The 15,653-nt window shown below is 46.1% G+C and overlaps 1 protein-coding gene across 3 annotated transcripts in view; it reads left to right on the plus strand.

The window, feature by feature from the left end:
* LOC121540808 (inositol hexakisphosphate and diphosphoinositol-pentakisphosphate kinase 2) overlaps nt 1–14,805 on the plus strand; it is a 55,237-nt gene extending 40,432 nt beyond the window's left edge. For 2 of the 3 annotated variants that reach the window (XM_041849917.2, XM_045207875.1), the window contains exons 21-28: nt 171–285; nt 580–687; nt 769–885; nt 972–1,109; nt 3,592–3,691; nt 12,380–12,517; nt 12,969–13,128; nt 14,358–14,805. In XM_041849917.2, coding sequence (XP_041705851.2) covers nt 171–285; nt 580–687; nt 769–885; nt 972–1,109; nt 3,592–3,691; nt 12,380–12,517; nt 12,969–13,128; nt 14,358–14,517 — 1,036 coding nt within the window. In that variant the 3' untranslated portion in view covers nt 14,518–14,805. Of the gene's footprint in view, nt 1–170; nt 286–579; nt 688–768; nt 886–971; nt 1,110–3,591; nt 3,692–12,379; nt 12,518–12,968; nt 13,129–14,353 lie in introns of all 3 variants that reach the window. The other variant, XM_041849914.2, reaches the window with a different exon arrangement.
* The last annotated feature ends 848 nt before the right edge of the window (nt 14,806–15,653 follow it).

Raw genomic sequence — 15,653 nt, forward strand, 5'->3', positions numbered from 1 at the left:
TGTATGCAATGCGCTGGTCTGGATTCTGGAGTCTGATACACTCCCACTGCTTGTGGCCACTGTTGGAGGCTCAGTGCCACTGAGCTAGGATCAGTAAACCCTCCTTTGAGGTGTCTCTCGAGCCCCAGTGAGTGATCACCCTTTGTCTTTCATTCCCTCTGGTGTTCCAGGTACTCGCGGGGGGTCATGTCTCCGGGGCGCCACGTCAGGACCCGCCTCTATTTCACCAGCGAGAGCCACGTCCACTCACTACTCAGCATCTTCCGCTACGGGGGACTGCTGGACGTAAGTATCTTGGTCCCAGATTTGGCATGACAATGATCATAGGTCAAGGAGTTTGCAAGATGGCACAAACAGATCTGGGACCAGGTTTTGTTGTTGTAATGTAAAGGGATAGTTCACTGAAAGTACCAATTGTGATACTAGACGTGGTCATGAATATTGCAGACTTGGGTTCCCATACTATTTTTTTATTTTGCAGTTGTCTCATACAGACAAAGTACTGGCAGGATCCAGGTATCTCTGGTTGTAATGTCGTGTGTGTGTGTGTGTGTGCGTGTGTGTGTGTGTGTGAGACAGGAGGTGAAGGACCAGCAGTGGAAACAGGCCATGGATTACCTCAGTGCCGTCTCTGAACTCAACTACATGACCCAGATAGTCATCATGCTATATGAGGATAACAACAAGGTTAGTTAGGCCTGTCTATCTGTCTCTGAAGTTTAACATAATGTTTAATGTTTTGTGTTTCTGTGTGTGTGTGTTGATCAGGACCCTGGCTCAGAGGAGCGTTTCCACGTGGAGCTCCACTTCAGTCCCGGGGTGAAGGGCTGTGAGGACGAGGAGAACATCCCTCTGGGCTTTGGCTTCCGGCCAGCCTCCGCTGAGGTCCGTGTGTGTTGTCTGTGTGTGTTGTCCGTGTGTGTGTTGTCCGTGTGTGTCTACAACCCCCCCTTATCGTTTTCTCTGATCAGAACCAGGAGAAGCAGACCAACCAAGGCAGTCTGGAGGACCTATCACAGGACGAGACTGACCGGGCCCTGCCTCTCTCTGAGACAGTCAGCATCAAAAGATCCCCCATGAGCCGCAACCGTAAGACTGGCTCCATGGAGGTACCTGACCAGGGTCACATCCATTAATGTGTGCCCTCTCTAACCCTAGCCCTCTCTCCCACATTCAGTACAATCCACCTCTGAATCACAGGCATAGTGTGAATCAGTTCAGATATTGAGTCTCTGGGATAGACCTGATTTTCTAAGACTGATGTTCATAGGTACCAAATAGAAGAAAATAATTTGAAACAGAGAGTGACTATCTGGACAAATGTCTGTTTTCCGTTGCTAAACGTTTTGAAACGTTTTCTGTTGTGTAGCCTGATGAACAACACCCAGGCATTTGTGTGTGCTTTGCATCAAAGGCTCAGTAGATTACATTGTCTGTGTTCTTTGTCCCTATTAGTGATGATTATTCACAGTGGTGGAAAAAGTACCCAATTGTCATACTTGAGTAAAAGTAAAGATACCTTAATACGAAATGACTCAAGTAAAAGTAAAATACTACTTGAGTAAAAGTCTAAAAGTATTTGGTTTTAAATATACTTAAAGGAAAGGTTCAGCCATTTTGAATGTTATATTGTTTTTCTCTGAGTGATGTTCTATTGATTCCCAGGGTCATTTAATGTTTTCATGTGTATCTGAGTTATTGGTGTTCAAGCAGGAACAAATATGTCTGGTATGACATAGCACTGTGATAAAGTCGCTCTCACTACACTAGAGTGCGAAAACATATATCATACATGTCAGATTTCAATACTGGCAGGTGTCATAACTCAGGAGGATGTCTTCTCTCGAATGAGCCATTGATCATATTTTTGCGATATTCCTACCTCGAGAAATGTGTCATGTAACGGAGGGTCTAGCACATTTTTCCTATCTGTCTGCCTCTTTAGTCCAGGGTGCGGTGCATTGTATGGTGCCGTAGCCAGAGATATTATAGAAAGGAGACAGGAATCCAATGAATGGAGGAACGTATAACGCCCCACCCAGTAGACTGTCGACCAATCGCGTTCACGATGTCATGCTGCGTCACGCGGCTGCTAAGCTAATCGTCAAGCAATCCCTTCTCAAAGTCAGTGTATATGTCGAGAAACGTGCCTATTTTCCTCGAAAGTACGCAATGTCACGATTCCAAAGCTATATGATACTACAGTTAGAAAGTTAATTATCTCAAATCTCTGAAAACATTTGTAATGTTGTACTTCTTGTTGACGAAATTTGTGCTAATGTTGGGTTTTTGAGCTAGCGCCCATTAGACTCCCATTCTCTCCTCGAAGGAGAGCTCTCCTTGTCCCAGAATCGCCCAGAATGCACCGCGTGGCCCACTGACGTAGCATGGGCAACGTTTCCCATCTCCTCAAAAGTATATCTGCTGTTGCGAATGTTAGACTCCACTCTGTGAGGCACGTCGATCTGCAGGTTCAAGATGGTGATATCGTAGACTCCTAAATTGATAGAGCAATTTTAGGTGATTTTACAGCTAGCTAGCTATGTTACATGCTGATATCGTCTTTGGTATTATTGTGTGTAGCCATGTTTGCTAGCTAGCCAGCCAGCCCATAGAGAGATCATTGCATTGTGGATTTTGTAGTCGATTTGAGATGCAATAGATTTCCACAACGATCCATTACATTTTAGTAATTTAGCAGACGCTCTTATCCAGAGCGACATACAGTTAGTGAGTGCATACATTTTTCATACTGGCCCCCCGTGGGAAACGAACCCACAACCCTGGCGTTGCAAGCGCAATGCTCTACCAACTGAGCTACAGGGGACTAACGGCAAAATGAAAGATTTGTTGACAAAAAAAAATATTGTTCTCACATATTAGTGTTATTTAACACTGTAAATTTAAAGGAATGAGTGGTTTTGGGTGGATTTTTCTTTTAAGTATCAAAAGTAAATGTAATTGCTAAAATATACATAAGTATCAAAAGTAAAAGTATATAAATAATTTCAAATTACTTATATTACGCAAACCAGACGTCACTATTTTTGAGTTTATATTTAGGGATAAACACATTCCAACACTCAGACATAATTTACAAACAAAGCTTGTGTATGTAGTGAGTCTGCCAGATCAGAGGCAGTAGGGATGACCAGGGATGTTCTCTTGATCAGTGCTTGAACTGTACCATTTTCCTGTCCTGCTAAGCATTCAAAATGTAACGAGCACTTTTGGATGTCAAGGAAAATGTATGATGTAAAAAGTACATTATTTTCTTTAGGAATGCAGTAAAGTGAAAGTTGTCAAATATAAATAGTAAAGTACAGATACCCATCAAAACTACTTAAGTAGTACTTTAAAGTATTTTTACTTTAAGTGCTTTACACCACTGATTATTAAACTTGGGCTCAGTAGACTACGTGGTCTGTGTACTATGTCCTTATTAGTGATGATTAGTCAAGTCATGTTTGTGTTTTTACAAGTAAATCCAGACTGCATGTCTGCCTGGTTATTTAACTACCTGTCTGACAGTCAGCTGTTTGTCTGTCGCTGTCTGTCTCACTGTGACCATGTCTCCCTGTCCCCACCCAGGCCCTCTCTGAGACCCTGCCCACCTCCTCCAAGGGTGCCTCCTACCGCCTCTTCCCCTCATGCTCGCGCCAGTCCCCCGAGATTAAACAGACTGGCCTAGGTGGGTATCTGGTTTCTGCTCCCCTGTGCCAACCACTGCTGCCACAGTCATATTTCTGCCCCCCTGACATCAGCACTATCTTACTGATCTCTCTGGGTCATGTGAATGACCTCACTATCTGTTCGTTCTCTCGCTCTCGCACGCTCTCTGTCGGTCTGCGTGTCTTTCTGTCTCTCCCTCTGTCTGTGGCTGTCGCTCGCTAGCGCTCTCTCTCTTTCTGTCTCTCGCTCTCTTTCTGTATCTCTCTCTCCCTTTCTGATGGCTGCATAGCTGACATCACTGCATACAGTAGGTAGGTCCAGCAGCCAAAGCTCCCAGGTCAGAGTAGCCTGGGCTATGGAGGCCAGAGGTCAGAGTAGCCTGGGCTATGGAGGCCAGAGGTCAGAGTAGCCTGGGCTATGGAGGCCAGAGGTCAGAGTAGCCTGGGCTATGGAGGCCAGAGGTCAGAGTAGCCTGGGCTATGGAGGCCAGAGGTCAGAGTAGCCTGGGCTATGGGGGCCAGAGTTCAATAGAGAGTCAGAGTGGAGAGAATGTATCTAAGGCTATAGAGGACAATAGAGAATGCATCTATGGCTGTGGAGGCCAGAGGTCAATAGAGAATGTATCTAAGTCTGCGGAGGCCAGAGGTCAATAGAGAATGGATCTAAGTCTGCGGAGGCCAGTGGTCAATAGAGAATGGATCTAAGTCTGCGGAGGCCAGAGGTCAATAGAGAATGGATCTAAGTCTGCGGAGGCCAGAGGTCAATAGAGAATGGATCTAAGTCTGCGGAGGCCAGAGGTCAATAGAGAATGGATCTAAGTCTGCGGAGGCCAGAGGTCAATAGAGAATGGATCTAAGTCTGCGGAGGCCAGAGGTCAATAGAGAATGGATCTAAGGCCCCCCTCTTTCCCCCCCTCTTTCCCTCCTCCTTTCTTCAGTCTCTAGAACAGGGATGTCAAACACATTTTGCCCCAGGGGCCGCATTCGGTCTTCAACGAGGTCCGGAGGGCCACACTGAAAATTGGTTGTTACCTTGCCGTCAAAAGTTGCCCCAAAAAATGTGGGGGATTTTTCGATGATCCCTGACTGTCTAGCTTTCATTTAGGTAATTATTAGCGTGCTGGACACGGTCAAGAAACTGTAGGAATTTAGTAGGTCCATTATCATTTCTACAGTTTCAATGTGGTTTTAGTCATTTGACACCCCTGCTTTAGAGCAATCCTCTGCTTGAGGGATTCCCCCCAACAGCATGACAGAGACCGCATTCGTGATTATATGCTAAGAATTGTTTGACTACACAGTGTATGCTGAGCATGATTGGTATTGGACACAATCAAACACGTTACCCATGACCAATAATCTCGCTTTTCCTAATCAAAGCAATATGGCCATTCGTTGATTACGTGACATAACCTGTGTGTGATTAGGTAAATCTTGTCTATATTTTTGATATGCTCTGTGTCAGTGTGCATGTCATATGGTAGTCATAGCTAGGGGGGGAAAGGATTTGTTAATCAACAGGGAATTTTCGCTATCAGACTGCTGTCTACAGAAATGTCTGTTTTTAATCGTTAACCCTTTAATTTGGGGAAACCCTGGATTGTAAATGGATCAAATCTGTTTTGAGATCGATTTAATCCAGCATTACATAATTCCCAGTTGCTTACCACAATTTCCTGACTCACTATAGAGTGAGACAGTGAGTTGACTATTATTGGAGCCATAAACATGAAACTCTGATTATCCCAATGTTTTCATCGGGGCATAACTGGTATGACTGGGAATGTTGGAGCGCATAGATTGGTCACAATTCTTTTGGCCAAACTTTTTTTATTTAGTTTTGTATTTTTTCTTCGGGGGGTGACTGGTACAAAAACAATCAAACAAATGCGTACAAAGATAACCCCGACCCATTCCCCCCCCCCTCAGTCCCCATCCACCCGCCCGCATCCTCCCACCCCACTGGATTGGCTTAAAGGACATACTTACTGTATGACCTGCCCCATGCATGTGGAGAGGATAGGTTGTCCCACTGCGGGTTGAACTGAAGTTCCCATTTTGTCCACTGGGCGTCACTGTGTACTTTGTTTCCACCATACAGGTGATGTCACGCTTCATGAAATGGTTGCTTTAATATTATGTTTTGAGATGTTACGGCATCTTTTGCTTGTATGAGACTAGAGAGTTTGACAAGTGTTTTTTTTTTTAGAATAACACCAAAGCTTTTCTCTGGTGTGGTGTGTGTGTGTGTGTATAATGGGGTGTGTCTCCAGTGTTTTAAAGTGTGTGATTTTGCAACCCTCTATTTCTCACAATTCACTGGTAGGTTACAAAGACGAATAAGCAATAATGATTGTGTTTACAGACACAAATCCAGATGATTACAGTATTTCAATATAGGCGTATTGGTGTTCAATTTCACTTGCCTTCATCGTATGTTTAATTTCCAGATCATTCCAGATCATTTTGTCATAGACTGAAAAGTCAGTTAGTGTTCCAGAAAGATTAAAGTTGAGCTAAAGGACATTTTTAGGCAATCGGTGATGTCTTCAAAAGCCCACTTCACCAGTGCCTAATGTCAGTCCTCTGTCTGCACACCGTTCAGAACAACCACAGCTGAGTTGTACGTTCACTTTGTGATCCCATCCACATTCTCTGTTATTCCTCCGTTAGCCCTTTCCGTGCTGTGTATGGTCACCACGGACAGAGACACACACACCCACCCATAATGTAGCTGCAGCATTCGAGAGGGGCCCTACTTTAGAGAGTTTGAAGACACGCATGGGGTCAGGAAAACAGACACAGACACACACACACACGTACACATGCACGCAGACACTAGATACGGGCGTGTTAACAGTAACACCCTTCTTATTTCCTCAGAGCTGTTCTCTACGCCGGCAATAAAGAGATTTTCTGTGTCGTATGCCAGGCATCCGACTAATGGTATGTCTGCTTTTTTTTTTCCCCCACAAGTATACCTCGCCACTCCTCAGTTTCCCTTCATCTTGCATGTATTTTAGGGGAAACTATTTGGGTTTGACATTGGCTGCATAATTACATCATTATATCAGGATCTCCATTTCTCTTGAGTTTCTACTTCACAAAACGTCCTGTCTCCATCTGTTTGGTTTGGACCCTCACTCTTAACACCATCTGTGTTCTGCCTTGACACTGATTTCACCTGTTAATACACGTCTCTCTGACCCGCCGTTTTCCCGCAGGGTGGATGTACATGGAATACATCGCCTTGTGTGGCTGTGTGTACATATCATCACATGCTCCTTTGGTTCATCCAAACCCATTCTCTGGAGAGATGGTTAGCCCCTCCACCATTCCAGTCTACTTTTTGATAAGCACAACCCACGTGTTTAAAGCTAATTCATCGTCTTTCAAAAACAACCTTTTTATTTTCTGAAATAACTGGCAAATCTCTTGTTCAACTCTTGGATGAGAGCTCATTCATTTTGACCCAATGAAAACTATGAGTTCATGCTAAACCTACTGATTTAATACGATGGGTAAAGGATGAAAGGGTTAACATGAAACCTGGTCCCATCACTCACACTCATAACCATGTCGGTGAATCTATCAAATTAATTTTAATGAATGGTTGGTGTTCAAACGTGGCCGAACCAATTAGTGACTGACTGAGAGAAAGGGTATTCACGTTACACCGTGCGCTATAGAAGAGATGTTGCAGTATACGTGTTGCTTTATGTGAACGTGTTCACAAGAATGTTTTCCCCATCTGTTTTACTGGTCTGAATCGAGTCGTGTTGCTATGCACTGTGCTATGAAAGATATTGGTACGGTATAGATGTCCAGGCAGCGGTTGGATGAGTTTGTAATGCATGGATGAATCCTTTGACATGTCAGACAATGTTTAGGAGCTGAGCTGCTGTGGTATGAAAGTAAGAGTGGTTGAATTCAGCATTTTTGCCCGACACAATGGCTTTAGTGTTATACTGTAGAGATATAAATAAATGTTTTGTGAATTACACCTGATGGTATTTTCCTGTAGCTTGGAGAATGAAGAGGTAGAGGGACACATTCAAACTGCCGACCCTGGGCCTGGCTTTCACTCAGTTAAACAGATTGAGTGAGTCTTGCATTGAATTAGGGTAAAAAAGCACTATTAGATGTTATCCAAGTGCCTGGGTCATCTGGCTACTAGGACCAGACTGGACACAGCCTCTGTACTAGGACCAGACTGGACACAGCCTCTGTACTAGGACCAGACTGGACACAGCCTCTGTACTAGGACCAGACTGGCAGATGGACCAGACACAGCCTCTAATTGCGATATTCGATACATGGTTTCTGCGTCTGTGTTGACAGATTTGGACGAACTTCTACTGGCACTCACTGCAATGTGGTTTTATACTAGGCCCTGTGCAGCCCACGTCGAGAGGTGGCCCTAGGCCTAGGGTCTGTGCAGCCCACGTCGAGAGGTGGGTTGGATTCAGTAAGGTCTGGCCCTGCATCAAGTATGAAGCATAAATAAAGCTGTGTAATCTGGCAGTACTTACTGAAAAGTGGGGTGGACAAATGGTGTAGTGTCTCCACACTCCATAGTGTGCCGCCACCTCTTTCGGGACACCCTCAGAATGGAACGTACAGTATGTTCCTGAACCGAGCGAGAACAGGGATATGCTCAGTTTGTATTTTATTAGGGATCCCCATTACTACTCTTCCTGGGGTCCAAACACATTAAGACACTTACATCACACGTAAAACAAAATATAAAACAGGACATCATATAACACTGTCAGACCACCACATATTCACAACACAAAATGTATGATGCCACCATACAACAATATTACAATGTACGTGTGTGTGTCTGCTAGCGCCCGTGTGTGTTACTGAGGCACAGTAACTCTTCTGTTCATACGACCTACGGTTCCCAACAGACCTCCTCATCCGTGTAGCGAACCTTCTCCATCTGCCCATTAACAACTGTTGTCTTTGGGTTCAGACCTCTATGCAGACGGTGTTTTGACTTTTGAAGTTAGACATCACACAGTCAAGGTGTCACCATACTGTGTTGGAACGAAAGATGCCTTTAGATCAAAGGTAGATATATTTTGAGATTGACATTGTGCTAATATCTGAGGCGGATATTCTGTCTGTGCAGTAGTTTATTTCTGAAGGTACTAGGTACTACTCAGAAGTCTCTGTTCCCATTGTCTGGTATTCTGGTTGACCTTTCTATGAACTCTATTCCCCTTGAGATTACACTTTGGATTCTAAATGAAAACATTGATGCCTCGTTTGTAGTTGCAGTTCAGTGTTATGTCTGGATAGAAAGCATTGTCCTTTCTTTGATGTTGAGAAGCCTTCTCTGTCTCTGGTGATCATGACTAGCAAGGAGGCATTTTGACTGACATGCCGGTCATTGCATTTTAAAGCTTCCAATGTGCATTACCCCATGAACATCAAAGATGGTGACTCTGTCAATTGAGTGGATGAGAGAGCCTGGGACATGCAGCCTTCTTTATTTTGAATGAGAGAGTCACAGCCTCTTTATTGTGAACATGGTTGTCCACCTACAGCCTTTCACTCCTCCTACGCCTCCTCCACCGTGATCTCTTCTTCGCTCCGCCTCTTCCATCTCAGAGGCCCTAGACGAGCATCATGTAGCCCAGCTGCTGAAGGGGTTCTCCACTGACCCGGCCCTCCTGTGAAGGGGTTCTCCACTGACCCGGCCCTCCTGTGTTTTTCCTCTCTGGACGGGGCCGTGGCCCTCCACCTGCAACAGTGCCCTTACCACCGGTGCTGCCTCAGGCACTGTCTAGTGTCTGGCCAAGACCTCCCTGAGTGCCTCTACGGTCAGCCTGCCCCCTGTAGACCTCTCATGTCCTGTCCTACCCTCCACCCCTTCGTGCTGGGGCTGGGGCTGGGGTGGTGCAGCTGCAGGCTACTCCTTTCTCTCTCTTCTCTTTTCTCCCGTTGTCTTTCTCTGTCCCTCTTCCTGTTTTTGTCTCTGTCCCTCTTCCTGTTTTGTCTCTGTCTCTCTTCCTGTTTTGTCTCTGTCTCTGTCCCTCTTCCTGTTTTGTCTCTGTCCCTTATGTCCTCCATGACTTTTTGATATCTAATTCAGTATCACTGTCTACATGACCTTTGTTGGCCTATTTCCCTTCATGTTGTTCTCTTAACCTGTCTGCATGCCTGCCAGAGAATGCAGTCGTGGCAACTATAAGTGTTCATTCTCCAATCGATGGATCAATATCCTTTACTCATTTTTCTGCCGAGGCTTTTCATCCAAAAGGATCTTTGCCAGTTTTAATTTATTTTCGAGATCTTTTGATCTTTACGATAAAAATGTTTAAAAAAAAGTCCCTGCTCTTGAAACTGCACGACAAGGAGTACAATGCTTCTGCATTAATACTGAATGACCATGGACAAACCTCTTCTTCTTGAAGGGTTTCAGCTGCTGAGTGAAGCGTTTGCAATGCATGCTACTCCCTAGGTTGGAGTAACACACAGCAAACACTATGAAGAGGTGGGAATGAATGGGAAATGGCACACACAACTACTGTAATGTGAAATGGGCGGCAGGTAGCCTAGTGGATAGAGCACGGCTAGGTGAATAATATGGCGATCTGCCCTTGAGCAAGGCACTTGACCCTAATTGGTCCAGGGTCGCCGTCAATAATGGCTGATCCCTGGCCGATCCCTGGCCGTGACCCCACTCTCCGAGGGTGTCGCAGGGGAGTGGGATATGCAAAAAAAACACATTTCCATTTCACACCACTCACTTTTATGTGTGTGAAACAGGACAAATATAAGCACCCCACTTATTTGACCTTTGTACAGTCCAGTTGGGACTTTTGGCTGTCAAGTTAGTTGCTTTACATATGGACCCTTGATTGGAGTGATGGGGAGACTGCACTTTGGGAGGCCCTGACTGGCTACCATTTGAGAATCCCTTAGCTCTCATGAATTATGTTTTGGTATTTTGGCCAGATTTAAGATCTCAGATCTGTGAATAATATTTAGGTTATCTTGTCATCCCTCATTTTTAATTAGCCAAGTAAGCTGTAGTCTGTCCTTAAACTACAGATTTTAGGGGTGTTTCTGGAGCAAGAATCGATGCTGTGGTCCCCCTTTTTAAGCCTACGCATCCCCACATGAGCGTACTAGACATCAGCCCAGAACTCTGTAGCCGTACAGGAAATCACTGAGAAATACCTCATAACTTATTTATATTCCCTTGGTAGACTTGGAAGAGATTGATAAGAATATTACATTTCCATAGGTAATTGACTGGGCACACTTGGAGTTGTCAAAGCCTGACGTTTTTTCTCTCTTCCATTTCCCTCCTCCCTACCACTCCCTTGTTTCATTCCATATCTTCATTCGCTGTGTCTCTCTCCCTCCCTTACCTTTATTTAACTAGGCAAGTCAGTTAAGAACAAATTCTTATTTACTATAATATAATATAATATGCCATTTAGCAGACGCTTTTATCCAAAGCGACTTACAGTTATGCGTGCATATATTTTTAGGTATGGGTGGTCCCGGGGATCGAACCCACTACCCTGGGGTTACAAGCGCAATGCTCTACCAATTGAGCTACAGAGGACCACAATGACGGCCTACACCGGCCAAACCCGGACGACGCTGTGCCAATTGTGCGCCGCCCTATGGGACTCCCAATCACGGCTGGTTGTGATACAGCCTGAAATCGAACCAGGGGGTCTGTAGTGACGTCTCAAACACGGAGATGCGGTGCCTTAGACCGCTGCGCCACTCGGGAGCCCATGTAGCATCAGTGTCTTCTGCTATATCTGGTGTGTGAGCTGAATTTAATATCCATATGGAGGGGAAATGGTTGCAACACGTAGCGAGAGAAGGGGTAGAGACAGACCGAGGCAAGCGGAGAGAGAAGGGAAAGGCAAAGAAATCTAGAGATCTGATCAGGCCTTCTCCACAGAAGTCTGGGCCGATATTCTTTAGCGTTGTCATCAGAGACTTTGACAGGAATAACCCTCTCATGTTCTACTCTGACCTTGTCTTGCCCAGGTGAATAATGAAGCTGAAACTGCTTCTGGTTGAAACTCGGCAAGCTCAAAGGCTCCAGTAAAGGCTTCACCAATCACAACACTCAACAGAATCTTTGGGGTTGGTGAAAGTCCATCCTGACCAAGTTGACTTGTTATTTGTGACATTAACACGTTGATTAATCTCAATTAAACTGTCAGTTGGTTGGGGAAGATTAAGTACGAAACATTACGTCAGAAGACTGTAAAATGCGGACCTTGGAAGGTTTGTGCTGACCGTCAAGTGCTGTTGGGATTTAGTTTACAACAGTTGGACAGTTCGGGGAGAAGGCTGACGGCATGCATTCTGAGAAATGGATGGATGGATGACTCATTGCTTGACCTCATTCATTCCTTGTTTTCGTGTGGTGGTGTAACTTCCATTGTGGTGTTATTTTGGGCTGCACTGAATGTCAAAGGATTGAATGGCCGCACAGGCTGTCGTCACACACCACAGGGCCTCCGTGCAGGACGCGTGTACTGTACGCCGTTCACGATGCAAAGCCTGTCCTTGGTCGAGCTGGTCTATGGCTTGGTACTTTTGCGTGAATGACTGGGCAGGATTTTTTGGCATGGTCCTTGCACAGTGCTCTGAGGGACGCCCAATATCTATCTTTCGGTGGTGTCACCGTGTGTTTGTGTGTCTCCTCTCCCCTGCAGGCTTTGAAGGTTGCTCCATGGTGCCCTCTATCTACCCGCTGGAGACGCTGCACAACTCGCTGTCCCTCAAGCAGGTGGACAAGTTCCTCAATGCCGTGTGTGAGCACAGCAGCGATGCCCACGCCAAGACCATGAAAGGTAGGCATTATAGCCAGAGCCATGCATTTAGAGAGTTGGGCCATTGAGGTTTCTGCATTATGATGCATTTACATGACACTACAACGTTTTATGGCTGCCATGTTAGCTCCACATTAACATTACATGGGGAATAGAATGTCTAGAATGAGTGTTATGAAGCATTTACATGACACTACATCATTAATTCTAGGAGCGACATACCTAGCCTGTACGCTACAGACCTGATCCAAGATCTGTTTATGCTGTCGTACCAACTCCTATGGTCATTGGCCTGATAACGACCATAAGAGTTGGCAAGACGGTACAAACAGATCTGGGACCAGGCTGACAAATTAACACATTTGGTGTCAGTCATCACTGTCTTTCTCAGTGGTGTATATAATACATATCTACTAATATGATGTTTAGTAGCGAACATCTTGTATAAATACCATTCATCGTTTCTCTCCAGCTCTCTCTGCCTTGTTCGACACGTCGAATCAGGGGTACGGTCAGGCGCCCCCCAGCGAAAGCCCTGTCAGGCGCCCCCCAGCGAAAGCCCTGTCAGGCGACCCCCCAGCGAAAGCCCTGTCCTCAAACTCCTGTCCGGCCCCTCGAATGTCTGCTATGGCGTGAGTATACTGTACCGATGTCCATGTTCTTCCATCCGTCCGACCAATCATATCAAGCTCTTTTTTTAAATGCGAGAATATTAAACGTAAATGCTAAACTAAATACAGAGCACTAAACGTCACCATACTTGTACCACGGAGTAACGTACTGCTACAGTAGGCCTAACTGACAGTCTGGCGCCTCTGCTTCTTGCACTGCTGTAGTGAGTTGGATGCGTACGCAAACCTTTACAATCAACGCAGGTTCAAATGCATGTCCGTCCGACCACAACCCGTAGCCCTTGCCTAAATGGGTTTGAGCAATATGGCGGAAGCGTCCCCCCAACCCCATGGGTAGGTTAGGTTGAGATTACACCCACTCAGTCCCTTCAGATCTGCAAACGTGAAAGTGATGGTAGGGGCTTGGGAAAGGGTTTGTTTTAGAACCCAACACTACAGTGGCAATGCACATTTCCATTGTCCTAGAACAGGGTCGTGTTCAACGGGGCATGCAAATGTTTTACAACAAAACAAGTGTCTTATTGAACAGTCTGTTTTCTTCAGTTTGGAGCCTATTACTGCCTAATGAACACGGTTAACAGGCCAACCAGCACCAATAAGACCGCAAACACTCTGCCTTGGCCAAGAGAGACAGTTTTCCTAGAGTAGGACATGATAAAAAGCCTAAAACTGCCAGACTAACTGAGAGCCCTTTATTTTTTGTCTTTCATTGACAAGAATAGAGGCGCTATTAATTAAGACTTCTGTAAAATAGGACTCAGGATAATAACCCCCCTTAGTTTTGTCTAGCCATCTCTGCCTTGCCACTGGAGTCCATTGTTGTCGGTGCCCCACCCCCCACCTCTGCCTCATCGTAACTCCAGTGTTGATTAATTTGGCCCTTCACCAGTCTTTTAGGATTGTTTCAACCCAGCACTGTGCCCAGTGGTAGAGTTTCACCCAGCACTGTGCCCAGTGGTAGAGTTTCACCCAGCGCTGTGCCCAGTGGTAGAGTTTCACCCAGCACTGTGCCCAGTGGTAGAGTGACTGATATTCAATTTCAAACTCGATGTGTTGTTTATTAATGTTTGACACATTGTAAATAATAATTTGTTCTTAATTGACTTACATGTATAAATAGAGGTAAAAATAGAAAATCTATCACAACTCAATTACTTGCTTATGTTCATGTTTGTGTGGGTCTCTCTCTCTCTCTCTCTTTCTTTTTGTGTGTGTGTGTGTGAAGACAGCAGTGGCCCGTCTAGCACAGTGTCCAGTTCAGGGCCCTCCTCCCCCACCTCAGTGAACCCAGCCATACATTTCAGCTTCAGTGAGTACACCGCAACCCCTTCACCGGATCCCACAGAGGAACTAGAGGACAACACAACACCTGGATCCACTCCCTATTAATCCATCCATCCACCCATTCATCCATCCATCCATCCACCCATTCATCCATCCATCCACCCACCCATCCATTCATCCATCCATCCATCCACCCACCCATCCATTCATCCGTCCACACTGTTCTACCTGCCTGTGAGTGCCTGCTAGTAATCACAGTCACATACAGTGCGGGACGCTGAGGACCGTCCATCTCATTCTGTGGACAAAAACCAACCAAAACCAACTGGCTTCTCCCCTCAGGCAGATGTATGTCCAACCAACACTCTGCCTCAGTTGAGCTACAGCCAGGGGAGCCTTTCCCCAGGATCCTTTGCAGGGTTTATACGGGCCTGAGGCTGGAAGCATCCCTGCTGTCTGTCCTGGATTCGTACTGTGCTGTCCTGCCGTCTGGCCTGGATTCAGACTGTGCTGTCCTGCCGTCTGGCCTGGATTCAGACTGTGCTGTCCTGTCGTCTGGCCTGGATTCAGACTGTGCTGTCCTGTCGTCTGTCCTGGATTCAGACTGGCCTGGATTCAGATTGTGCTGTCCTGCCGTCTGTCCTGGATTCAGATTGTGGTGTCCTGCCGTCTGTCCTGGATTCAGACTGTGCTGTCCTGCCGTCTGTCCTGGATTCAGACTGTGCTGTCCTGCCGTCTGTCCTGGATTCAGATTGTGCTGTCCTGGATTCAGACTGTGCTGACCTTCCGTCTGTCCTGGATTCAGACTGTGCTGTCCTGCCGTCTGTCCTGGATTCAGACTGTGCTGTCCTGCCGTCTGTCCTGGATTAAGACTGTGCTGTCCTGCCGTCTGTCCTGGATTCAGACTGTGCTGTCCTGCCGTCTGTCCTGGATTCAGACTGTGCTGTCCTGGATTCAGACTGTGCTGTCCTGTCGTCTGGCCTGGATTCAGACTGTGCTGTCCTGCCGTCTGTCCTGGATTCAGACTGTGCTGTCTTGCCGTCTGTCCTGGATTCAGACTGCGCTGTCTTGCCGTCTGTCCTGGATTCAGACTGCGCTGTCCTGCCGTCTGGCCTGGATTCAGACTGCGCTGTCTTGCCGTCTGGCCTGGATTCAGACTGTGCTGTCTTGCCGTCTGGCCTGGATTCAGACTGTGCTGTCCTGCCGTCTGTCCTGGATTCAGACTGTGCTGTCCTGCCGTC

This window comes from Coregonus clupeaformis, chromosome 26, assembly GCF_020615455.1.
Source record: "Coregonus clupeaformis isolate EN_2021a chromosome 26, ASM2061545v1, whole genome shotgun sequence".
NCBI classification, from domain to species: Eukaryota; Metazoa; Chordata; class Actinopteri; order Salmoniformes; family Salmonidae; genus Coregonus; species Coregonus clupeaformis.